The sequence below is a fragment of the Melanerpes formicivorus genome, unplaced genomic scaffold, assembly GCF_026170545.1.
Source record: "Melanerpes formicivorus ecotype bairdi unplaced genomic scaffold, bMelFor1.0.p_v2 SCAF_18, whole genome shotgun sequence".
In the NCBI taxonomy this organism is placed as follows: Eukaryota; Metazoa; Chordata; class Aves; order Piciformes; family Picidae; genus Melanerpes; species Melanerpes formicivorus.
In genome coordinates, this window is record NW_027142370.1 from 2,667,472 (window position 1) to 2,693,122 (window position 25,651).

The window sequence follows — 25,651 nt, forward strand, 5'->3', positions numbered from 1 at the left end:
TAGAAGTGAGTGAATTATCTGCAGCAGACAATTTATTCTGAGAACATAAAAGGTAGAGGTTCCTTCCTCTCAGAGGAGGCAACTGCTGTTTTCTTGATTCAGTTTCAGGACATTATTTATCAAATGCTTATTTTAGCTGCTACCATCCACCTCCCTCAACTCTCATAACAATAGTTCTAATGCTCACATTATGTGACTAGCCAGCTAAATCAATAATTTACACTCATTCAGGCACAGAACAACAATGCTGAAAACCAGGGGGAAGAAGGAAAACAAACCAAACAACAAACAAGTTCTCACTAAGGCCTTGTGGTTTTCACTGGCTGCTCCAATATACTGAACACTGAGGCAGGCAACTGTGGAGTTTTGGCTCCCAAGCTTGCAGAAGAGCTTTTTCCTGACTGGAAACAACGAGGTATAGCATGATCTCAGCTTTAAAAAAAAGTGGGGGGAGGAGGGAGAGAGAAAGGAAAGAAATTTACATCTCCTTATAGCCACAAGGACTCGGTAGCCAAGCGACATTACATTCCTCGCAGGATGTGTTTGCAGAGCAGTAACAACTGTGAGTGCAGTCCCGGGAGCCATCCCTTCACAAGCTCTAATCAATCTAACCTGTAAGTGTAGCAGTAACAATGCAGGAGCAGCAGTTCAACTCAAGCTTAAGATACCAGGGCCCTCTCCAAGTGAGAGCACCTTCATGATGATTAGCATACCATTAACTTCTGCAGATTAACCTCACCTCCCGCATCAGTCCACTCGGCAGGCTGGACAGACAATCCTTTTAAAAGCACCGTCACTTTGATGAAGCAATTTACAGAGGGCTCCGAAGGATACATGTCTCAGATCCCACCAAAGTCACCAGAGATTTCCTGACGTTCAGAACTCAGCAGCTGCGGTGTTCCAGACAGACAAAGGAACTGCCTTTGAACGCTGAGCTGGCGTTGAACAGTAAGTGACACCAAACCTACAGGCAGTGCAGGAACTGCGTACAAGAATAATTAACTCAAAGGTTTGCAACCCACAGCACTGTCACCCTGCTGGTGTGGAACCTCTGCTTCGGGAACAGACTCTGAATCTATTGTTTGCATAACGAATTCAAATCGGCACACTGGCCACAGAAAAAACAGTGCCAGTGGCAAAAGACACTTCAGAACTGGAAGTCTACACGGTTTAACAACAAGGGACTAAAAAATTGCCCAAATACCCTCAGGTCTCCCTGGCTCTTGCAACTGCTGCTTTTCAGTGGGTCTCTGACCCCAGTGCCCTATTAAAGAAACAATGAAATGGCGAAAGAAACAAAGGAAAAGGAAGAAAAAAACAACTAAAGCAACAGCTGTGCCTCTGCATTCCACAGCCCCCTGCTTTAACTGTTGGAATTCCTTTGCACTGCTTAGCTATGCAAATGTTTCCAACACCTGAGTACCCACAGCATATGAGGTATTCTAAGGAGGGTTGTCACCGAGGGCTGCTTTGACACTTCATGAGGGTTGAGAACAGCTGAAACCCAGCACAACTCCAACGGCAGCATTTCCTCAGCTGCGTTTAACACTGCATTTCCTAAGGGCTATCCCCAGCACGTACAGACCCTTGACAAGAAAGGAAAAGTGGCAGGCATGTGGATGAGGAACAGGAGAGATTTTGAGAGCAGGGAAACATTTCTTGCTGGATGGTCTGAACCTGGGATGGAATTCAATCACTGTCACAGAAAACCTTGTTAATGAAAAACATGTGAACAATCATTCTGTGATTTGCTGAACACCGGTCCCAACAGTCACCCACAGGCTGAAAGGCCAGCTCCAGAGCTTTATGAATGCAAAGCTTTCCTTTGGCAGATTCTAAGCACATTTATATGCTGTGAAAGGATTGCAGCTGGCCCCCTGTGTCTCAGAGAGAGTATCACCTACTTTCTCTAGAGCTGAGTTTCCCCCAACTTTTTATTGTTGCTTTGAGATCAGGAATAAATTTGCTGCATGGCAGATTCCCCATGCTGACCCCATACAAACCTGCTGTGCTTCACACAAAAGCATATCTGCCTGTGCTACTACATCTGTGTCTCCTAGCCTTTGAGTTCTGTGCCTGTATTACAGCTACTCATCTCATTTACAGTTTCTTCCTTCTTTGCTTCTTTTCTAGTAGTCTTCAAGCACTTGTCCAGTCTTTTGAGGAACACATCTACATCTTGCTTCTTAATTCCAATTGCTGAGGCAGCATTGAGGTAGGCACAGGGATAGTCATTTGCATGTGACATAAAGCCTTTAAAAGTGTAGTTATTCACTGTCTGTACAGACCCACAGGGAACCACTCTGAAACAAACAAAATGGTCATTCAGTTAAAGAGGCCTTGAATGTTTTATGGGATATCCTGTGGTGAACATACTGACACAAATTCCTGCACAGGGTAATATCTGCTAACTCTTCAACAAATTAATGTCTGCAGGCTTAGACTGGGCACTCTCCACGTCAGGGATCAAGTATCAGCACAAGTGGCAGCAGCAGATCCTGACTTAACCCAAATCTGTGTGCATATGCCTGTGTCTCTTCCCCTCTTGAGCTGAGCTGTTCAGGTCCTTACTACTGGTATTTACAAACACCCTGCTGCTGGAGGAAAAGACATCTGCAGCAAACTTTACTATTCCATAACAAGTCCTAACTATCTGACCTGCTTCATCTCTGACCTTGGTCACTTCACCCCTCCTTAGGCAACCACTGACTTCCCCCAATCACCACATTAACAGCAGCCTTAGTGCAGACATCTGCCTGGCAGAGTGTGCTGCAGACCCAAGCTGTCTGGGTTCAAGTGATTCAGGGGGCTCAAGATCCCAGCTTCCTCCCAACCCTTCCTTTCCACTGCATCTCCCATTTCTCCCATCCTCTGACAACCTTGTAGTGGATACTTTTTGCCACTGCTTCTATCTCTTCCTCACTCTAAGAGCCTGTATTGTTTGTACTGCATTTCTCAGTGCTTTCACTTGCACATCCACTCCCTGATAAATCAAGCCCCTAATCCACATCCTTACTTGTTAAAGGAACAACCTGCCCCGTGGCTACAGTTAAAGCCTACAGAAGCAGTTAACACCAATCAATTGATAAGAATTTATGACCCCTATAGAAACATTCCCTGCAGCCCATAAAGGAAACTGCACTTAGACAAACACCACCAGGATTAGCAGATCCTTCCACTCTCCACTGCTCTGACCACAAGTTATGCAAAAGCCTCTATGCTGCTGAAGTAGGAAGTTGCTACTCCCACCAGTGGCATTCAGCACAAGCTAGCATTTAACACCTGCTGAAAGGCATACTACAAAAGAACTACCTTTAAAAAAAGAGGAAAAACCTGAAAGCTCTGCATCAGGCAAAGGACTGAAGAGTTTTAACTTCAAAAATGGAACCTCTGGAATCATTTCAGCCAAAGAGGGCTGAAATTGCAGGACAAGCCAAGGTTAGGACAGGGAAATTAAAGAGACCATCTAACTACAGTACATATAGATTAAATGTCATTCATCTGTGCAGGAAGTGGAATAATCCAGGCTAATGAAGCATACCTTCTGATGTGGAAAGGTTCAGCTCTGCTACAACCAAAAAAATGGTATTAAGTCTATGGCAGAAGTCAGCATGGCAGCAGGGAGATTCAGATTAAGGAATTCTGCCAAAACTGATTTTAAATCATCCTCCTCTTCTAAAAGGTTTAAGCCAAAACCATTAAAAACTACTTTGATTCTATTTCCAGGTAGCAGTGCCTCTTAAGAATAAATTCAGCTCAGACTGGCTCTGGTTGTAGATTTAAAAGAAAGAAAGAGGGAAAAAAAAACACCACCTAATTTTGGTTTGAAGACAATTAGTTGCAGAAAGCAGGATTTTCTGCCATATGACAAAAGCTATGTAGGGTATTAAAAGCTTATTCCCCTGACATCCAGCACAACCATATTTGTGCTGCAATAAACAAAACAAAGCTCTTCCCTAAGCAGCTTACAACTTAACTGTAAGATCAGACAACAGCTGGAAACCAAGGGGTGCTAGGGAATAAAACCCACTAAACTAAATGGGCAGAGATTATCTGTTTAGTGCACCAAAGCTAACAGGGGGCCCCCACTGCTAACCCGGGCAGGCAGACATTATTAGCAGCTGGCAGTGATGAAGAAGGGTGTGCTCCTTTCTGACTCCTCATTGGCCTATCATGACACGACTTGCACATCACAAACATCAGGGAATCTCATCAAATACATGTTAACACAACCCCAGCATTGTTATTTTGTTTTTCAGATTCATAGCATCCTCACCTTGCTCCAGAAACTTGTCTCGTGAAAAGCATAGACCCAAGCTGGGTAACGGCAGTGGCGCTATTGTCATCCAGATTCTTCAGCGACATGGCTAAGGGAAACAAAAGGCCAGGTTAAAAGGGCTGAACAGCTTCTTTGTCTCCAAAGACCCACCACAGAGGACAATCTGTTTACCAGCAATAGAAACCTAGCCAAATATTTGTGTTGAGATACAAAGTACTATACAGAGAAGAATACAAACTGATTCTCCTACCGGCTGTCACAGAGCAGCCTGTGTGCAAGGCAGATTCTGCACAGGCAGGCACCACTGCTCTGATGCTCAGAACAAATACCTGGTTTACAGCACTGCAGGGTGAAGGACAATGTCATTCTCCCCTGATTTATTTTCAACCCCTTTTTTCTTTTTATGGAGTTCTAGCACCTGTTAACATCTTCTGCCTGCCTTGATTACAACAACAAAGTTGGACATGAGCAATTTGGTAACAATTAGAAGGCCCAAGTCACTACTCTGCTTTTAGATGAGGCTGTCTTACTGGGTGCAGTGGCTTCACATCAGCCTAAGAGCAATTTAATGGAGTGTAGTGAACACTCTCTAGCACACAGAAGCTGTGTGTGGAAGTGTATTAGGAATGCACAATATGTTAGAAAAAAACCTGCAGAGATAGAACCCCAAGAATTACCTAGAGAAATGGGATTATGTGGTGTGTCCAACAGCCTCTCATTGTGGTTATCTGCCAGCTTCTTCAGCTCACTTGAAAGATAGGAAAACATCTCCTGGAAAAAGAAGGCAGTGGTTTTGCTATAAGCTATCAAACAGAGAAAACAGCACCTAATTCACACAACTCTTAAGTCTTCATTGTGCCTTACAGGTGCCCAGCTGATCCCCTTTTCATGTGCAACGAGTAAGTGGACCAGACAATTCTCTGCAATCATCCTGTAAAGGAACAGCTCCATTTTCTGAACACTGCACTTGCTTCTCAAGCTGGTACAGAGCTCTCTGCCTGGTCTAATAGATGTGCAGAGGATGTCAGCCATTCTCTCTTTGGCCCTGAAACTCAGGGAGAGGAAATCTTGAAACGATTCCCACTGCACAGCAGGTCTTACCCTACCCCACTCCTGCAAGAGCTTCCTCTCCCCTCGCCCTCTGAGGCAGAGAGATTGAACTGTTACCATCACAGATGGCCATGTTATGGCAAATTGCTCCTTACTTTGTCTTCTCCACTGGCACTTTGTCACTGTTTCACACAACCACCACTCACACCTATGCTCCTGTTTTCTGCCCAAGAATGTGGCATGTACTTCCACATGGAATGGCAAAACAGGATCTGAAGGATCACAGAATCATGCAGCGGCTGAGCTTGGAAGGCACTTCAGAGATCATCTACTCCAACCTCCCTGCCATGGACAGGGACACCTCTCTACTAGACTCAGCTGCTCAAGGCTTCATCCAAGCATCCCCAGGGAGGAGGCATCCACAACCTCTCTGGGGAGCTTATTCCAGAGTCTCACCACCCTTGTACTGAAGAAATTCTTCCTAAGATTGAGTCTAAACCTACTCTCCCTCAGCTTCAAACCATTCCCCCTTGTCCTATTGCTAGACACCCTTAGGAGAAATGCCTCTGCAGCCTTCCTGTAGAATACCTTCAGGTACTGGAAGGCAGCTCTAAGGTCCCCTCAAAGTCTCCTCTTTAGGCTGAACAACCCCAGCTCCCTCAGCCTGTCCTCATGGCAGAGGTGTTCCAACCTCATCCCTGTGGCCCTCCTCTGGACTCGCTCCAGCAGCTCTGTTTCCTTCTGATGATGGGGTCACCAGAGCTGGACACAGCATTCAGGATGGAGTCTCACATGAACAGCACGCCCTCTCTTCCCCTGCTGGCCACAGCTCCTCTTGATGCAGCCAAGGATACAATTTGCCTTCTGGGCTGCAAGAGTGCACTGATGGCTCAGGTTGAGCTTCTCATCGATCAATACACCCAAATAAGGCTATGAGTACACAGAATCACACAGAACCTATATTTGAAGCTACTTTATCACCAAACCACACATCTGAACCCATTTTATTTCACACAATATATACTCTCCTGGCTACTCAGCTCCAACCCTTCCTCCCTTCTCTTCGAGCCTACTAAAAGAATGGGGATATCTGAATGTCTGCTATCACTTAATTAGATTGCACCTTTCTTGTGAAAGTGGCATAAAACTGAGATTCCTAAGTGTTTTGGCTCAAAGTCACACTGCACATAAAAGGCTGCTTCTCTTACTTCATCTGTGTTTTATTTCCTCCTTCTTCCCCAGTAATAATCTATGATAATTGCTCATGCTCTTCCTCAGTTTAATATCTTCCTCTTCACATATCAGCTCAGAACACTTATGGACAGAGTGAGAATAAACACCATTCTTCTTATTGTATCCTTTGGCTCCTTTCCCATCCTCTTTAATGCTCAGTCTCTCATAAAAACTAGCAAAAAGACACAGCTACTGGGTAGTCTTTTTAAAAGATACTAAACCCCAGATTTTCCCTCTTTCTGGCCATAAAGATTGTCCTGCTCCTCTGCTTCCCTGGCACTGCCTGTTTAAGCATCCTCATCAATTTCTGCACCTGACAAGTGATTTTTCATTCTTTGAATAGAGTTGCCTCTTCTGATTGTAGAGCAGTACCCTCTTCTGACCTGTGCATTCTGACAGATCCACATTACAGCTTGCCATCAAAATTACCTTTTTGAGCAGAACCTCCCCAAGGTTTCATAAAACCTAATGAGCTTGGTGGTGGCTTTTCCTGAGAGGCTGCAATGAACTCAGTCTCACTTTGTGAGGGACCAAATGAACACAGCTCCTGACCTGTTCTTCCTAATGCACAGAATTAATTCAGCCAGAGCAGGGAAAGTACCATCTTATTGCCTGCATGAATCAGGCTGTCGATTGCTGACCAACAAGAGCTTTTGGAACAACAGCAGCAACGTTCTGGGGAGGCATCTATGGTTCATCATCAGAACCTGAAATCTGTGAATAATTGTTTTGGTTTGTCAGAGGCATTTGTAAATTAAGTGATTTTATGGTCTCAATTCATCAGAGTTTATTTACAGTTCACTTGCAGTACAAAACCATTTGTGTTTCAACAGCTCAAACACTTGTGCCTTCCTTCTGGTCCCCTCACTGAGCAGAACCATAACACTTTACTTCTTTGTAATTTGCTTTCCACCAAGCCAATGTGTTAGCCATTTTATTAGTAACCTTTTGGAATCCAAACCATAAATTAATTGCTGCTCCCTCTGCTGGCTATTTACTTCTCTAACTGCAGCAAAGTAGTGCAGAAATGCACATAAATTGTGTCTGCTGTGGAGATGTTATTGGTGAAATCAGTACTGAGCAAAGCAGCTGCACTGGAATGGCAACAAATTCCCCAGTAATTAGTTTTTGAGTGTTGTACCTAGGGAATTCCTATTGCATCTCCTGCAGTGTTTATTACTGAATGGACCACAAGTTGGTATAACCAGCTGCCCACTGTATAATGTATTAAATTAAGATTAAGTAGCTAAGTAACTAGATGAGCCCTTACACACACACACAGAGGAGTTTCTTAAAACAAGAGAGAACAGAAGTGGCCAAAAAAAAACAACCCCCAAACCCTTCCAAGTGTTCATTTTAATCAGTTTGAAGCTTTCTGAACACAGATTTAGACTTTATTTCTATGAACAACTCTATTTTGCATCTTTCCATTGGAAGCCCTCTAGATAATTTATGCTTTCAGAAGCTAAGCAGTTTGTTGCAAAATAGATTAAAGGCCTTTCAACAAAAATAAAAGAGCAGTACTTTTGTGAGGTCAAATCTATAACCAACCTCTGTTATAAAATATTTCTGTTGCAGAGAAAATTTATAAGCACCCTGAGCAGTTATATACAAATGAGCTCTTATAGAATTGATTTTCCATGGTAGGCCCTCAAGTCTTCTCCAGAGCAGCTAACTGTTATGCTAAAGTTGCACTGAACAACCCAAGCACTAAATGTCAGTTAAGTTTCATCATTTAATTCACCCTTTCCCTTAGAAACTCAGCACAAAACCTCACCAGACAAGTGAAATTAATGCTGAGCTGGGTGAAAGAGTCTTCCACTTCCCTCTGGTCTTTCTTGCAGCTACAACCATAAAACACCTCCCAAAACACATGGAAAAGGCCAGCAGTGGTGGATGTGTTGACAGTGCCAAATGGCCTTTCTCCACACACCTGCACATGCAGATTTTCAAGAAGTTTTGTAACTATTCCTGCATTATTTGATTCACTCTGTGTTTACATTTCAAATCTATGTTTAACAGAACCTACATTAAGATGAGCAACTCTTCATTTGTTGCTCCATTGGGATAGAACTAAGTAGAGGGGAACAAGGAATGAAAAAGCCAGCAGCTCCAGAGGAAACACAGAAGGTGGGGGCACTAAATATGCCATTAGTCCCACATCAGGTGACAGAGACAACTGATGAAGGCCAGGAAACATTCTGTGTGTGGCTGAAGCTACCTTAGCTGGTTCTAACCACACAGCCTGCTCACACTCCCAGTCTGGGACACTCAGACTCCTCGCTGTTTCTCTCACCCCAAAAGCTGAGCTGTCCCCAGAGAGCAGCCATTTAGCTGTTTGTGGCACCAAAAAAGGCGCTGCAGAAGAGTCACTTCACAGTCTCTTTGCCCTACATACACACTGACAACTCTCTTCTGCTGTACCTGAAGTGAGAGCAGACCACTCTCAATTACTTTGCAGCAGCAACTGTTTATAGTGCAACCATCTTAGCCTCTTCTGCTTTGAGTGTTAGCTTGCCTGGTTGCATCTGACCTGTGATCTGATCAGCCCACTTGCCACACTGCTTCACGATGCAGAGAAGAGGCTGCAGGGCTGAGGATGGGGACCTGTTTGAACATGCCCACGAGAGCCCCAGCACAAGGCTCCTGCAATATTTCTCTGTTTGATAAACTACAGTGTAGCAAAGTGACTAGACACACTAAATAAAAGCAATAAGTGTCTGTCTTGGAAGACTATTTGATCCTTTACATCTTTAATATCCAGCATTAAATGTCTTGTCTTTAATTCTTAAATTCAGTCTTAAGTAGAGCACTATAAACTTGCACTAAATTATACAAACTATTTATTGCTATCAGAATAATTATGTCAATGATAAACCATGAAACATAAGCCAAATATTCTACTGAATTATAAAGCCCAAATTATTTCCTCTCACTTAATGCAATGTTAAATATTTTAGATACATACTCCATAAGGACATAAAAATTACTCCAGTTAATCACTCTCAGACAGTACTCAGACAGATGGATACAGATATAGAAAGCTGCAGCATATCCCAAGCAACAAAGCAATGCATTTAAGAAAACCAGAATTACCTTGATGCTTAGATTAAGGGAAGTCTAATGAGGAAATCCCTAACTGCTAACAACAAAGTGAAGCCATCAGCTCTTCACTAACACCAGTAAAATGATTCATAGTTAAATAGAATACATGGACCACATTGGAACAGGCATGACAGCAAGAATCCCTTGCTCTTTTGGCCCCATTGCACCATTTTCTCCTTCCTATCACAACATTTAATCTCATACTCTTGAACAACTGCACATTCCATGACTGCCAGCAAATCCTACTCCATGCACATGCTCCTCTCTCCCTCAGATAATCTCTTCCCTTCCTATATTAAACAGTTCATCCACGTAAAAGACAAACTGGGCAGCCTACTTCTTTCCTTGGTTGTGACAGATTAATCTCTTCTCAGTCATATTCTGGCCTTTCTGGCTTGAGCTCAAATAATGTGAAGCAACACCAATGTGAATAAGGCAAAAAGTGAGAGAAAAAAAAACCAACCCAGAAGTTTTTTTATAGCTGACTTTTTGTGTGAGGAGGTGTAGCTGCACTGATATAGAAAGGAGTACTCAATGTCAAGCTATAAATAGCTCCTGCTGGGAGCCTAATAGCTCTGCCTCTGCCTTCACACAGCACAGGCAATAAACTATCACTATTACATTTTTACAATTCAGGAACAAACAGAAAAAAAAAAAAAGAGAGGTTTCTATTTCCACAGCAAATCCAATAAAAGAAACATATTTATGCCATATATAAGGCTGTGTTTATGGAGTATACTCAGATTTGAAATAAAAAGACCTGAAGCTGTAAAAATATAATGTTTTACTCACTTGAAAATTCTACTTCCAAGAAAATGACTATTCAAAATATGCAGCTATTCATGAAGACATTTTATTTACAAGAGAATTATTATTTATGACTTGGAGAGTCTTTATACTGCCCATTACGTGCCTGCTAAGTTTAAAGCTGAACACATCAGCCCTGCAGAAGGTGTGGTAAATTCACTTGAGATTCTCTCAGAGATGAGAGTGAAAGGGGAAAAAAATACACTTTGCTTTTAATGAAGATACAAACCACACGTGGCAATACATGGAACAGTCCAGAATGAAGTCAGAAACTGTACTGCAGTAGTAACAAAAGTGTAACTGCTTCCAGTGTTTCTTAAGCCAGGTTTTCACTTGGGTTGCACAGATCACTTCCTAGTTGTACAGTCACTAAGCTGGTTTGGTTTTCTACAGTCTAGCTATTCCTATGGGATCTCAGTTCCAGCACAGAATTTCTGGATGCCTCTACAAGCAGCCAGAAACAACTCACAGCATCCAGCACTACTACCCTGCCAGGTAATCAGATGCATCAGCACGCTGTCAGCAGGCAACAATTGGAACATCATTTCTAAAGGAAACAGTGGAACAGATCACATGTGACTTAAAGTATTAACAGCACTTAACTCACAGCATTTCCTTACCTAAAACCCTCCACAAAAAGAACCCTCTTTGCTGATACACAAAGACAGGAAAATCAGGCCTGTATGACGTCCAGAATTGAGGACAACTCAAGGTGTGCAGGTTCCAGCTGTCAACCACTTGAACATTTGTGCAATGCAGTTATATCCAGCATCTACTCTGTGAGAGGCAGAGAAGAAATCTAGCTCTGTACCTAGGTGAGTACCTTAAATGAAAGGGTTTCTCTCTTTTTGTGGCCATGCACAGCACTTATAACCAGAGCAGAAGCTGTGACTCTCCAGAGAACGTGGCACACAAATGTTTAGTTGAACACTATCCTAACTCAAAGGCAGAATAGGGCCAGAGACCCCTGGATTAGTTCTGAGCATTCAGGTTCATGCTTTAGACCTGGAAGCAATGTGAGCAGGAAACAGAGCACAGTGCTTCTCAGCTTCAGCTGTTATGGGCAAAATTCTACTGTCTTAGTCACACTTTAGAACAACAAACATAGAATATTATAGAACAACAACAAGATAGTATAGGAGCCTCAGTTTAGGTTTCTGATTTGCAAAGCAGCCTGGAAATGATGGTCACTCATGAGCACTTCAGCCAAGCAGCAGTTCTATCATACTGCCTTCTCCAGATTGAGAGCTGTGAGCTCAGGAGTTCCATGGGTTTCTAGACAGAAACTGGACTTACTAAACAAAGCAGGGTTGAACAAGATTTTGTGAAGAGCTGACTTCAAGAAAGTGCTACTGGCCAAAAAGCTTACCTTCCTTTCTTTCAGTAACTGTTTGTATCCACTGGCTCCAAGAGACAGAAGTGTAATGAGGACATCTAAGGAAGGTGATGCAGATGCTCTTCCTGAAAAAAAACAACAACCCACAATACACAGATTCAACTGGCAAAAATAAATTCGATGTGAAAGCAAGCTGATAATCAAGTTTCCTACAGTTATTTTGTATGGAAGAAATCAGTCCATGAAGGAGTTACCTGGATACATTTTGCTGATCTCCTGAATGAAGGACTCATTGAAGCCAGCAATGATAGCGCCACCTACTGGAACCATGAAGTTTTTATCCAAGCTCTGAACAAAGGCGTCTATTCTGCCTACTCGAGCCCCCTTTAGCGAAGAGAAAGCACACACACAAAACGACATAACCCACAGCATCCATTAGGAAAAAGGAAACAGACAACAGCACCATAATTGCACAGCAATGAAACCGAAATAAATCTCATTCCTGAAGCTCTCTCAGATAGTGCATTTGTGATGAAAAATTAAAAATCCTATTACCTTTGCTCAGCACTGCTCACTGTTATTACCAGGGTCTGCTTACACAGTGCCTCACAAATTCCTCTTTTTGCTGTCATTTCAAATATTGATTTTACTTCCTGCAAGCCTAAATGTAGCTTATTGTCAACAACCACCTCCCCTCAGAATTTAATGGCAATTGGGCAGTTAAAATTGTACAACCCCAGGTATTTCACAGCAAATGGCTATGAGTTAGTGAATTATCAGTGAAGATGAAGATTTCATTGGATACATGGGGAAATTTGCATTAAAACAAGTGGGATGTGGCAGCACTTCTCACAAGGCTGCTTGCAAAAATCAAGACCCAGGTAACTCCCCAAAGCAGATTTCCCCACTCCCCAGAAAGCAAAACATCCTTACACCCAACCACTTGGATATTCTTTCAGTAGGAAATGCAGCTTCTGCAGGACACCTTCCATTTGAGTAAGATGCTACTGTGAACTGCACAATTAAAAAGCATGCAGCACAGCAGAAGCTGGCAAGTATATCCAAGGGTTTACATATTGAGGTATTTTCAAGTGCATACATATTAAACACTAAACATGGAGTTAATAGGTATGGTAAAAAGGCTGAAAAAAAAAATAGCTCACAGATCTTATTTTTATGTGTTAATAGCTTAGTGCATGTGAGGCAGGAAGAGGCACTCCAAGTTTGTCAGCTTTTTGATAGGAAGATGAGTGCCAGCAGCTATCATTTGACTTAATTGACAGGAGACCACCACAGCAAAAGCATCATGAATGGAAGAGGCTCAAAAGCCCTTTCCTGTGATACCCTTTCAAGCTCTGCTCACACTGTGCTCAGCATGTACATATTCCAAGCATTCCTCACTAACTGCTTCCTCATAGACAGCACATTTGATATCACAGGAAATATTTTTTGTAAATAGACATAGACCAAATCAGAGCTCAAATGTTTACATCTGCAGAAACAAAGGGCAACAACAAAACCCCCAAGCTATCAAGGAGCCAAGAAACAACACAGAAACCAGCACAGTAGGTTCTATTTGTAGCTCTGGAGCCTGAAAAGATGATTAGTAGATGTATTTCATGCAGTAAAAATCAGGAATTCCACAAACCTCTTCATGCTAAAGTTTCATTAAACTTGCACAAGTTAAACACAACAAATGTGTACCAAGCATGCTGCAAACAAAGCATCTGCCACTTTTTATTTCACACATCACATCAGCCTTGGAGAGGAGATAACACATCTCCTTTTGCTGCAGAACAGGAGGCTGAGGGGAGACCTTCTGGCTGCCTACAACTCCTTGAAAGACGACTGGAGCCAGACCCTTCTCAGGAGCAACAAGTGACAGGACAAGAGGAAATGGCCTTGAGATCCACCAGGGGAGTTCAGATTGGACATTAGAAGAAGCTTCTTGACTGAAGGGACACTCAAACACTGGAAGAGGCTCCCCAGGGTGAAGGTGTTTAAATGATGTGGAGATGTGGTGCTGAGGGACATGGTTTAGCATCAGACTTGGTAGACTCGATCTTAAAGGCCTTTTCCAACCAAAATGGTTGTGTGATCACGATTCAAGCCTTGTCATATCCCTTCAGTCTCTCAAGATTAAGGAATGCCAGGGTGATGTTCATGTCGTAATTATATATCAAACTGACGTGTGTCACTTAACATATCTTCTTCATGAGAAAAAAAACAACAGCATATTTTAAAGATCCTGTTAAAAAAAAATCCCCTCCTCCTCTTTTGATACGGGCAAGGGAGAGAAAAGAAATCCTGAAGCAACCACTCATGTACGCTGCAGAGGGCAAAAATGCAAGACTCCTCAGTCACAGGGCTGATCTTAGCTATTAAGCAACCTCCTTTTCAAGCTGAACAGCAATTAAACTCTGTTGATCACAACACTGAACTGAACCCAGCTTCATCAGCTCTTCTCTGTGCCAACAATATTTGAACAGTGACAGCATCTACCAAGCGCCGCTGTAGAATCCTCTGCTTTCAGTTGAAAATCTCTAACTCGTGTTCTGTTGAAAGCTTAATCTCTACTCAAGTATGAGTATTCCTCTGGTTTTTTTTTCCCCCCTTTTAGTTTAGGAAATATTTTAAGACAGCTTATTAAGGACTTTTTTTTCCATTACACTTGAACATAAACCTAACTTGCACATATTTGGGGTTATTACAAGAAAAGCACGTGACAGAAATAACAACTGGTGGTTTGAAGGTCTGTCTTCCTCTGCTCTGCTTTGTCAGAAAATTGTTCAAGTGTCTGACACACATGGGATTAGTCTCAAAGCTGTGAAACACCTGATAAAACTTGCTAGTGTCTACTATCAGGGATTTGCTTATACTTCTGAAAATATATATTACTGGCAATACATCGCTCCTACCTGCTGGATAAGATGCATGCATTTTGAAGACTGCACTCCATAGGCATTGTTGACAATGTGGGGAATGTCATAATTAGCACAAATCACAGCCAGCTCTTCCAGCCTATGAGCACAAAAATTGTGATTTTGAGAAGCAGTGACAACTAAATCACATCACAAATCAGACCAATTAAAGGCTGAAGGGAGGGCAGAAGGAGAAAAGCAACTCTTTTGATTAGCACCTCAAGACAGCTCTTGTCACTTTAAGCTACAGAGGTTAAGAAGAAAATTCTCTTAGCTTTTACATCTATTACAAACTGTGGACCTGGGCTGAAACTTTTCATGCTTCTCTGAAAGTGTTGTCTGGAAGCCAGTAAAAAGATCCCAAATCATTCTGCTTGAGATATTGGCATTTTTTAAATACCACTTTAATGCTAACAGAGCTTTAACTCTTCTCACTTCCTCTCCTTTTCAACCTGAAAATGGAAGTTTCAAGATGTATCTTGGGAATCATGTAACAGGAAGGGGTTTATGTGCTTCTGTTTATCTTAAAGAACTAATATTTCTGTTTATCTTTCTTGAAGAACTAATATTTCTGTTTATCTTTCTTGAAGAACTAATATTTCTGTTTATCTTTCTTGAAGAACTAATATTTCTGTTTATCTTTCTTAAAGAACTAATATTTCAACCCTTTGGCTGAAATCACACTTGAATATTTCAGCTAAACTGATGAACAGAATATACATTCTTCAAAGGAATAGAGAGCCCCAAAACCTCTGAATGTGGAGGATGAGAAGTTAAAACTTGGTTCAACTGTTTACTCAGAGATGAAGACAACCCTTAGCTTGCCTTCAGAAATCCCAGTGAGCTCAGTCTGCATTGATTTCCCAGTCAAACTGGGATGCAAGTGGCTCCACAGGTCAGTTTGGGTAAGGGCCTTCAGCATTTGAAGCATGCATGTACTTTGTACCCTTGTTGGAAGCACTGCAAACATGCCTGTTAAAAAAAAACACCCTCTTGATTTCCCCCAGAATTGTGAAAGTATTTTAAAATAAAATATATTGGGGAAAAAAAAAATAAGGTGACATCTAATAACTTCAAGTGATGATAAAGGTAATAGTCTTTCTTTTAAATAAATCAGGAAACTCTAAGCCTCCAATGCATTTTGACTCTATCTCCTTTTGTGCAGTCTCTCACTATAATTTACTGACATTCATATAAAACTTGACAGAGTATGAAAACATCCTCCAAGAGGTGACATTCCTTTGCATTCTATTTCTATTCCATTGCCTGGTGTCATTTTGTAACACAGAAATTCAGCTGCAAGCCTCAGATTACATTTTCTGAACCTCAGTCCTTAGGAAGACATCATCATCACCTCTGTATTACCCCTAAAGAAATCACAGCTCTTCAATGATTAGGAAACACCAGTGGTATAACGTAGGTATTGATCTCCTACACCCAAGATACTCAGCAGGAGCTGCATGCCCAATAATTTCTCACATTTATCAACATCCTGAACCACGTGACATTAACAGAATACTTCAGGAAACAGAACACTACACAGGGCAAAGTTTTTGCCTTCTGATCTGCTGATCTTAATCAGACTCATTCCCCACCTTCCATAGAGGCTCAAAGGAAAGCAGTACAGGTAGAGATTTTCACCAAGCTGGAAATAGAGGGTGTACTGCTGCAAATGTTTGTCTTTTTCACCTCCAGGACACCAAGACTTTTTAAAAGGAGCAATAAGCAAGCTTCTACAAGGACTGCAAACAGAAAAGCATCTTCTCCTAAAACTCTTCTAGTGAACAATTAGATCCACATTACAACACAGGGAGAGAGTGCCACAGTTTGAACAGAGTAAGTAATTATGCAGGAGAAGCACAGCACTTGCCTGCTTCCAGGGCTTAAAATGAACCATTAAAAGTGCTGCTTAGTCAGATCAGAAAAGTAAAGCATTAATGTAAGTTTTGCTACCACCTGAGTTCATTGGAGTCACAAACAGGACTTAGAAATATTTTCCATTTATTCTTTCTTTCTCCCCTGCCTGCAAAAGTTCATAAAAAGAAAGCTTTGCTCTTCCTGCTAATATGGATGAAAGTAAAAAGGTAAAGATTTCTGCTAAGTACATAAACTCAAAAAGACATTTTGTTTCCTTTAGCTCTGCTTTAAATACAGTAGGTTTTAGACACAACTCCCAGCAACAGCAGGTAAAATGCTAACAGATGTCCCCATGAGGAAGAGGCTTTGTACACTAGTGAATTATTGCCACCAAGTTAAATAACACTTCATAGGACAGCTATCAGTACACAGGCATAAAACCCTTGCCTGACCTTTTAACACTGCTTAAGACACTTAAAATTTTAGAACACCACCACCACCACACAAAGCCTTACAAAAGCAAGACTTTTAAAAACAGACATTTAAAATGGAACCCTCCAGAAAGGCTGCAGGGGATTTTCCTTCCTGCAGGAAGATGAATGTTATGGCCTTCAATAGTTGACAGTATCCTTTAAATAGAAAGTGCTTTCAAATCCTCCTATATCTGTAGTATATCATAACACAGTGCCACTACCTAATAATTCATCTCTTAGTTGCAGAGGACAAAACAATTGCATGTCAAAAAGAGGAGGCAGATAAGGAAAAGATTCATTTACCCAAGCTATAAAATAGACTATTCAATTTTGATAGCTGTGATTTAGGTTAGCCAATAAATCTGCAAGTCAACTCCAAGCAATGTTCATGCTATTCTGACAGAATTATACCATTCTAACATCCCTCTAGCAACTGGGTTAACCTATGATAAATACTGGGGTTGTTTTTTCAGAGAGAGGAAAAGAGAATGAAACATATCTTCACTTGCCATGTTTCAGAGTCAATAATGGTTCTTTCCTACACTTGGAAATATTCAACTAAATTTGCCAGATAACACAGTAATTAACACAAAAGTGTGAGCTGGAGAGGAGCTCTAAACCTAAGGTTTTTTAAGGTTGTGATAAATTAAATGTTCAGGTGGAACAAATGAGATACCACCTCATGCCTCAGTGTATTACACACAAGACCAGAAAAATATACCTGTTCCAATTACAAAACCTCATTAATTTGCTTCTTGATACATATTTCTGCAAGGAAATAAAGAGGGTTTTGTGAGTAACAAGGGTGCTCATCTTAGACAAATGATTCAATACACCAAGCACCTTAGCCACCTCTATTCCAACAAGCCATTTGCAGACTGAGCAGCTTTTCAAGCTATTTCATAATCAAGCTCCACATTGAAATAATGTCCCAGATAGCCTACTTCCAAACCTTAACCATAATACTCATCTCAGCTTCAGCTAGTGCTTGAATGCCATCTTTACAGCACCTACAGAAGCTATGTACATGGACACATAATATTAGGAAAGAAAGCAATGCATATTAAGCTTCTTTTAATGGTGATTTAACAACTGGAAATTATATGTAGCAGCATTAGGCAGCAAATGCCCAAACCAAGGTATGGTAGAACAAGGCAAATCATGTTATGCTTGTACAGCACACCCGCCCTAGAGAGTCTCAGGAGTTTCTTAACAGCAGCATTATCTTCATTAGCCCTGTAAACATCACTGGAATACTGCAAGTGTAACTCAAGCAAGGATTTGAAATTTGGTTGCAGCTTTCTGGCTTGGGAAAATTCATCACTGTCTAGAGGAGAGCAGAAAAGGCAACACAAGAGCAGAAAAGGCAACACAAATATTAAGATGTGGCATTAGCTATGGAACTACATTTTCTGGACTATGTTTCTATGGGAGTCTACTTCTACCACTTCCATTCCTTTCACCACAAGACCCCATCATTAATGTCAGTAATATCATGGGAGGAAAACCTGCAATGCTCTCAACTTCTCAATATACTTCTCTGAAAGTTGAACATTATTTCAACTTGCCTTTCTCCTTTAGCAAGGTGATTAAAGTCTCTTTTCTAGTTGTTGGCAGCAACTTCAGGGAGATGGACATTCAAAATAATAGGGCGGGAGGGGGGCTTGTTGGTTTGATTTTTCACTAACACCACACTACTCACCTATCAGGTACCCTTGGAGCAAAGCAAGATGTTGTAGAATGCACACAAAGAATACTTTCAGCACCAAGAGCCTTGATTTTAGCCTCCACTGCTGCGAGGTCTGTCCGTAGCTCATCACCTTCTAAAACATTTTCTATTACCACAGGCTCAAAACCTGAGCAAAGAAAAAAGAGCAAGACCTGAATGTGTACCATCAAATCTGACTAATTGTGGACTTTCAGTTCCAGTACAAATCTGGAAAGTCTTCTTGCTTCTGATGTTTAACAGATTCGTTCAGACTTGGATGAGGAGTGCAGAGACATGAACTGCTTTATTGTACAATGCCCATGTAACTAAAAACTGCAATAATAGTCTTGTTAAATACTGGACTACAGATAAAAGCTTTCTTCACATTGTTTGCATGCAAAAGCAACAGGTTTGAAGATGAAAAAGCCAAGTGTTTAAGTGGCAATCTTGCAAAACATCAGCATACTGAAACAGCCCCTCTAAGAAAGGATGCCACTAGACCAGCAGTAATGACCACTAGGAACTGGCTTCCATCAGAAGCCTCTGCCTTAACCAAGCTAAAAACTTCCAAATTACTTCTTAAAAGACAAAAATCTTCATCACTGACCTCATTTGGAAAGTGAGCTTTGTCCTGTCATAAAACCCAAGCCATCTCTCAAATATTTTCTTTCAAGTTTCCAGTTCAAATTTGTATTTAAGAGAACAGTTGAACCCCATAAGGTTTTTCTCAAGGCCACCTATGAGGAATGTTTGAAACAAAGGAAGTTCTCTCCTCACAAATGCTGCAATGTTTCCAGTTGTGGGACAGGTTGCTCAGGAGGGACATTGAAAAACCAGAGAGGGTCCATCAGAGGGCTACCAAGATGGTTGTGATAAAGCATACAAAGCTTAGAAAGACTTTTCAAGCCTGATAAGGCTAAGGAGAATATCTAATGGCAGACCCAACCATCTGAAAGGGAATTACAGACAAGAGCCAAACTATTTGGGCCTCACTCTTTAAGTAGGATGTGAAGGTGCTCAAATGCATCCAGAGGAGGGCAAACAAAGCTGGTGAAAGGGCTGGAAGGAATGACCTCTGTCAAGTAACTGAGAACTCTGGAGCTTGTCTAGTTTGGAGAAAAGGAGGCTGAGGAGTGACCTCATTGCTCTCTACAGCTTCCCAAGGAGGTGAAGCAGAGGAGGAGGCAATGGTCTCTTCTGCCTGGTATCCAGTGACAGAACACATGGGAATGGTTTGAAGCTGTACCAGAGGAGGTTCAGACTGGACTAGGAAGTGTTTTCTTACTGAGAGAGTGGCCAAACACTAGATAAGACTTCCCAAAGAGATGGACAGTCCCCCAAGCCTGTCAGTGTTTAAGAGGCACTTGGACAATGTCCTTAAGATGCTTTAACTTTTGGTCAGCCCTGAAGTGGTGAGGCAGTTGGACTAGATAATTGTTTTATGTCCCTTCCAACTGTTCTGTCAATAGTAGCTGTTCAACTTTCTAACTTATAAATAAATAAACCAGAAAGGCTTTGTTTACAGAGTAAAACACTGGGAACCATAAATTCCCTTCCCCAGACAAGTGTGGCATGGCAGCAACATGCCAGCTGGAGTGACTGACTTTCTTACAACTGATGGATGTTCACTTTCCTGCATGAAAGCCAAGAGGAGGAGGGGAAAAGGGAAACAGTGATTTCCAAAGCAGTGTAACATGGCAGCAGCTATGTGAATTTCCCCTTCATGGCTCAACACCACACCTGAACATGGACATTTAAGGCTCAAACACTACAGAAGAACTTGGAACGATTAGGCAACTGTTAGCCCTAGCCTGGTTTTCAATTAGTAATCTAGAAGACAGAGACTGCATTTAACAGATAACCTGCTACCTGCTTCTCTCCTATTTTCAGCTGATAATTATTTTAATTAATTATGTGGTAACCATCTCAACTACTAGAAAAATTAACAGATTCATTATATTTCCCCACAACCTCCTCCATTATACAGGCAATTTCCTTGGCTTAATGTTCTAAATTGAGCATAACACTCCAAAAATACTCTCCCTTTTCTTATATATATGTTCTATTTGTTCTGACCTGATTCATTTCAAACCCTTCTGCATCTTACCTGGACAGAATCCAGTCCCTGCTTCCAAGTGTTTAGTCATTTTTTATCTAATGAGGTTTTTGTGCAAAAAATAAATGTGCCCTAGTAAGTAGGACCAGAAGCTATGCCACCACCTGCAGGTATGTGCACCGAGCTGGGAAATTATGGTCTCCCTCACTTGCCCTCTCCTTGATACATCTGCCTTCAGGAGGGGAAAGCTTCAGAGGAGGGACAGACTTCTACCCTTAGCTTACTTATAGTGTGGTAAACAAGGAATTCCACTTGAGAGACATTCAGTTTGAACAACAAAATGCACCAAACTAATTTCCTGAGTGAGCTGAGTGACACTGCAAGATAAAAACCAAACAGGGCAGCTAAAACTTCTCATGTTCTACAAGAAAAGGATGTGCAAATCAGACAGCTTGTCACCTGATCATAATTCCTAGGACACATGTGCTTTTTACATAAACCTAAGTGAGAGATTTGAATCATGACCGTTGCCTTTATGTAATGGTCACAGCAGCAAATTAGGCATCTGACAGTGAACTTCCTTAGTACTTAATCCTTAGTCTTCCTCAGGACTTCCTTAGTTAATGTGAATGGGAAACTTTAACCCACCACATGTGTTCTCTACTGACTACTTTATACACCTCTGTACCTTAGCACACACCTGCACTTCACAAGGCATTAAGAAGACAATCCATAGGTGTGACTGCATGTTAGGACTCAGGAGTGTACAAATAAAGCACTTCAAGCACTACGCATTAGGCCTTCTCTGGATCTTACTGAAAGTGCAGGAACTGATGACTCTACTAGATGAAGTTAAAAGAACACAAAGTGTAGCCAGTCAGCTCCTTCTTACCTGCAGTTATCATTGATTTAAAGCAGGATTTCTGGTCTATACGTGGCCAGATAATGTATTTTGCCTTTGGTCTCTTGTGCCGCAGCGTTAAAAAACACAGAGTTAGGCTCATGCCAGTTGCCATAGGAACCACAAAGCAATTGGTCACCGTTCGGACACCTGCACATGAAAAGCAAGTCAGAAATGAAGATGAAGAAGCCATGAGATGTCCCCACAAACAGGAGGTATTTTCAGATTTACACCTACCAGCCTGCTTTATAATATCCAGAACAACTGAATTAGTAAGTTTGTTCAAAAGGCTTGACCCTGCAGCTTTCGGCTGGACTGCAGCAATATCACCTGACCTTCCAATTCCATGGATCAACCTAAACCAAAAACAGGTTGAAAACATGCATCAACTTCCCCACCACCACCACCACATCCCAAAACTGGCTGACTGAAGAGAATTTAGTTTGATAAACAGTAATGAAAAACGCTGTACCCAATGCAAGTTATAATGAGCTGCACGACAATGACCTACAGAGATTCACAGGAAATTGTCATGTTTAGCTTTTCTTTTTAAGAGTAGACAGCAATGTTTCAGCCTGCAAGTAAAAGCTTTGAGAAGACCCCTAGTAGCAACACCTTTAGCATCTGGCAGGTTTCCTTTAAAGCACAGCTCAGCATTTCCTGATGTCTGTTGAATTAGCATTATAAATGCTGACGTGCTCAGACACAGCTCCAAGGAAAACAAAACCCAGCTGCCTAGGGAGTAGCATCCCATAGGCATAGTAGTACTATATACAGATACTCCCCTGACAAATGCTTCACCTCCACAAGGCAGAGAAATGATCTATACTGTGACAAAGTGTCCTGAAAGACAGTTAATAACTCTGCTCATCTTTTTCTACATCTTCACTTCATCTACCTCACTCTGCTGCTCAGTATTACCTGCCATCCAACACCACCTCCCTCTGCATTCTGTTTATAAACTCTGTTTACAAACAGAGTGTACAAATGCTGGGTGTTATTCACCACCTTTCAGGAGTAAAGGATCCTCTTATACTTTCTAAATATCTAAGCTCACAGAACTAACTTTACCCACAGCTGAGCTGCAGCAGGTGCTCAGTAACAGCCAGTAACAATGCCCAGTGATGGATTTGATTCAGTTTTGACAGTTCTGTGTTGGCAACAGAGTAAAACGCAGTCTGATGAGTGCACAGAATTCACAACTTCTTGAGACAAGTTTCTGTATTGAATTTTCATTACCAGCTCATTAGAAGGTCTTAGATGAAACAAAAATCTTTTACCAGGGTCATGTCCTATATGCTGAACTGGCAGAGGCTTAAGATGTGGAGTTGATTGCGTGTAGGGGAAGCAGAGACCTTCCTGCTTTAAACTAACCCATGCATTTCTTTCCTTTTTTAATACTGTACAGCTTTTCTTCTGGAAGTTACTACAAAATCCTGCCTATTGTAGTTGTAAAGCATCAACCTTTCCCAGCAAGAAGCTGTTCTTATTTTGTTGAGCTGGTAATGAAAACTCAATACAGAAATCTGCATCAATTCAGCAGAGCATTCTATTGTCTTTTCTCAAACGCTACCAAGGCCTCAGATAAGCAGACACAATAAAACATGCCATTTGAAAGCAGAATTAACACATCTGAATAATTCAAGCTGCCAGTAATTTGTACCTGTAATGCCTTCGGGCAACGAGTCCTGATGCTACTCTTCCTTCCCTCTCACCCACGCCACAGTTGCCCAGAAAGTTATTGCTATCCATAATAGCAAGTTCATGAAGGAACAGTTCAATGGTGCTTTCATCCCAACCATCTTCTGGACATTTCCCCTAATAAAATAATAATAAAAACAGCAACAATATAAAAGTAACTACAAGGATCAGAAATGAAAACACTTTATGCAACCTGTTAAGATTGCTGCAGCCCTTCCTTCTCGCCCTGAAAAGGAGTTTATTATGTTTTCATTATGTTGTTAGACAGTCTAAAACACTATGAACCTGTATTTGGAGGAAAGCCAAGTAATGATGTACCTGTGTATTAAGTGAAATTAACATCAGCATATCTTGATATTAAAATAGTCAGGGTATTTTTCACTTTCAAGTGTTCCTTAACCATAGAATCAAAGAATGCACTGGGTTGGAATTGACTTCTAGAGGGTCATCTAGACCAACTTCCCTGCAATAAGGGCATTCCCAACCACCTCAGGCTGCTCAGAGGCCCATCAAGCCTGAGCTTGAATCTCTCCAGTGATGCGTCCTCCACCACCTCCCTGGGGATCCAGGGCCAGTGTTTCACCAATAAACCTAAACCTACCCTTCTCTAGTTTAAAACCATTGGTCCCAGTGCTACAAGCCTTTGTGAACAGTCCCTCCCCAGCTTCCTTGGAGCCCCCTTCAGGTACTGAAATGCTGCCCTAAGGTCTCCCTGGAGCCTTAGCTTTCAGGCTGAACCACCCCAACTCTCTAGGCCTGTCTTCATAGCAGAGCTGCTCCAGCCCTCTGATCATTTCTGTGGCCATGGTCATTTCTGTGGCTGTCTGGACCATGTCCTCCTTGTGTTGAGGGCCCCGGAGCTGGACACAGGGCTCCAGGTGTCGTCTCACACAAAACCACTGCAGCTCATACTCGTTAGTTCCTCCCTAGAAGGCAACAGATTATTTGATGTATTCTCTGAACAATCTACCACAGGAATTCAACAGAGAAAAATTAATGCAAGGGTGATGATAACTGGGTATTATAGAACCAAAAACATCACTCATGGCCTGCAGGGACACATAGCTTCACTTGCAGCACGTCACCTCACCTGCATTTTGCTTTCTAGCTGTTTTCTGACAGATAAGGAAATTACTTACAGAAGGCAACAGGTCAAAACCTGCAGCCAGAGGCCTGTTCCTGTGCTCTTCACTGTGTTAACTGCACTCATCTTCGTGAGCTGATGAGATCCTCAGCGGACAGGGACCCACAAACCCATGAAGCATCACCACAGCAGCCCAGAGGCTGTTTTTCAGTATGTCCCAAGAACAGGACAATAATTCAGCACAGCTATTTAATTTATGAAACGTGGTACCCAAGCTAAGTTTGAACCTGGGGATTGTGTGATTAAGGGACTTCAGGAACTGAAACATTTGAACACTCATTGCTAATTCTTTCCTTACATTGGGGACAAGGAAATACCTTGGCTTGGCACCTTACAAACCTAAGTTTTTACGTCCTGTAAACAACACATCACCATCTTGGTGCTTTTAAAGACTCTTTCAGCTGGTTTTGGGGCTTTTCCCGGCAGATGCACAATGGGGTTTTTTTCTCCCACAAGCCGCCTTTCGTTCTGGAGCTCCATGGAGTCTCCACCCCTAGGGCAAAGCGCGCCGTGCCCTCCCGAGCCGCCTCGCCCGGGCCATGGCCCTGGCCCGGCGGCACTGGGGCTACCCACCGTGCAAGCTGCAGGGACTGCGCAGCCCGGGTGTCCAAGGGGCCCGACAGGCCTGCATGACCACGGGGCTAAGGGGACACTCCCGCTGTGCCGAGCCGAGCCAGGCCAGGCCGGGCGGGCAGGAGCGAGGCCCAGAGGCGGGCCGGCGAGCGGCGCAGCGCTGCCCTCCGCGCTGTGCAGGGCCCCGGCGGGCGGCGGCGGTTACCTGCTCCAGCAGGGCTCGCAGCCGCAGCTCGTGCGCGCGGCGGCCCTGCGCCCCCTGGCGCACGTAGGCCGCCGTCACCAGCCGCTCGCCGCAGCCGAAGTTCTCCGCGTTCATGGCTGCGGCGCGGGCTGCGGCGCGGCTCCCGCTGACGTGGCTGACGGGGCTCCCGGCAGCACCGGCTCCTGACGCCGCTCCCCCTCAGCGCCGTGCCGCTCCGTACAGCGTGCAGTCCAGCAGTCCACCTACGAGCCTATCACTTCCCGCCGGAGAGACCGTCGCGCCTGCGCCAGAGAGCAGCACCG

At 42.6% G+C, this 25,651-nt stretch overlaps 1 protein-coding gene across 1 annotated transcript; it reads right to left on the reverse strand.

Annotated features, from left to right (window-relative positions):
• Window positions 1–25,651, reverse strand: SEPSECS (Sep (O-phosphoserine) tRNA:Sec (selenocysteine) tRNA synthase). The gene is made up of 11 exons (XM_068149318.1): window positions 25,350–25,651; window positions 23,390–23,544; window positions 21,964–22,082; window positions 21,718–21,876; window positions 18,764–18,917; window positions 14,729–14,831; window positions 12,065–12,194; window positions 11,844–11,935; window positions 4,957–5,050; window positions 4,277–4,367; window positions 1–2,303 (listed from the first exon to the last, which is right to left on the reverse strand). Exons 1-11 carry the CDS (start codon window positions 25,461–25,463, stop codon window positions 2,057–2,059), a joined length of 1,458 nt encoding a protein of 485 aa, XP_068005419.1. The 5' UTR covers window positions 25,464–25,651; the 3' UTR covers window positions 1–2,056.

Excerpts from the sequence above, each read along its gene's own strand:
- SEPSECS (XM_068149318.1), bottom strand. The coding sequence starts at position 25,463 with ATGAACGCGGAGAACTTCGGCTGCGGCGAGCGGCTGGTGACGGCGGCC. Across the intron at positions 11,936-12,064 it reads GATCAGCAAAATGTATCCAG|GAAGAGCATCTGCATCACCT; the intron begins GTAACTCCTTCA and ends GTTTTTTTTCAG. Across the intron at positions 2,304-4,276 it reads AGACAAGTTTCTGGAGCAAG|AGTGGTTCCCTGTGGGTCTG; the intron begins GTGAGGATGCTA and ends TGTTTGTTTCAG.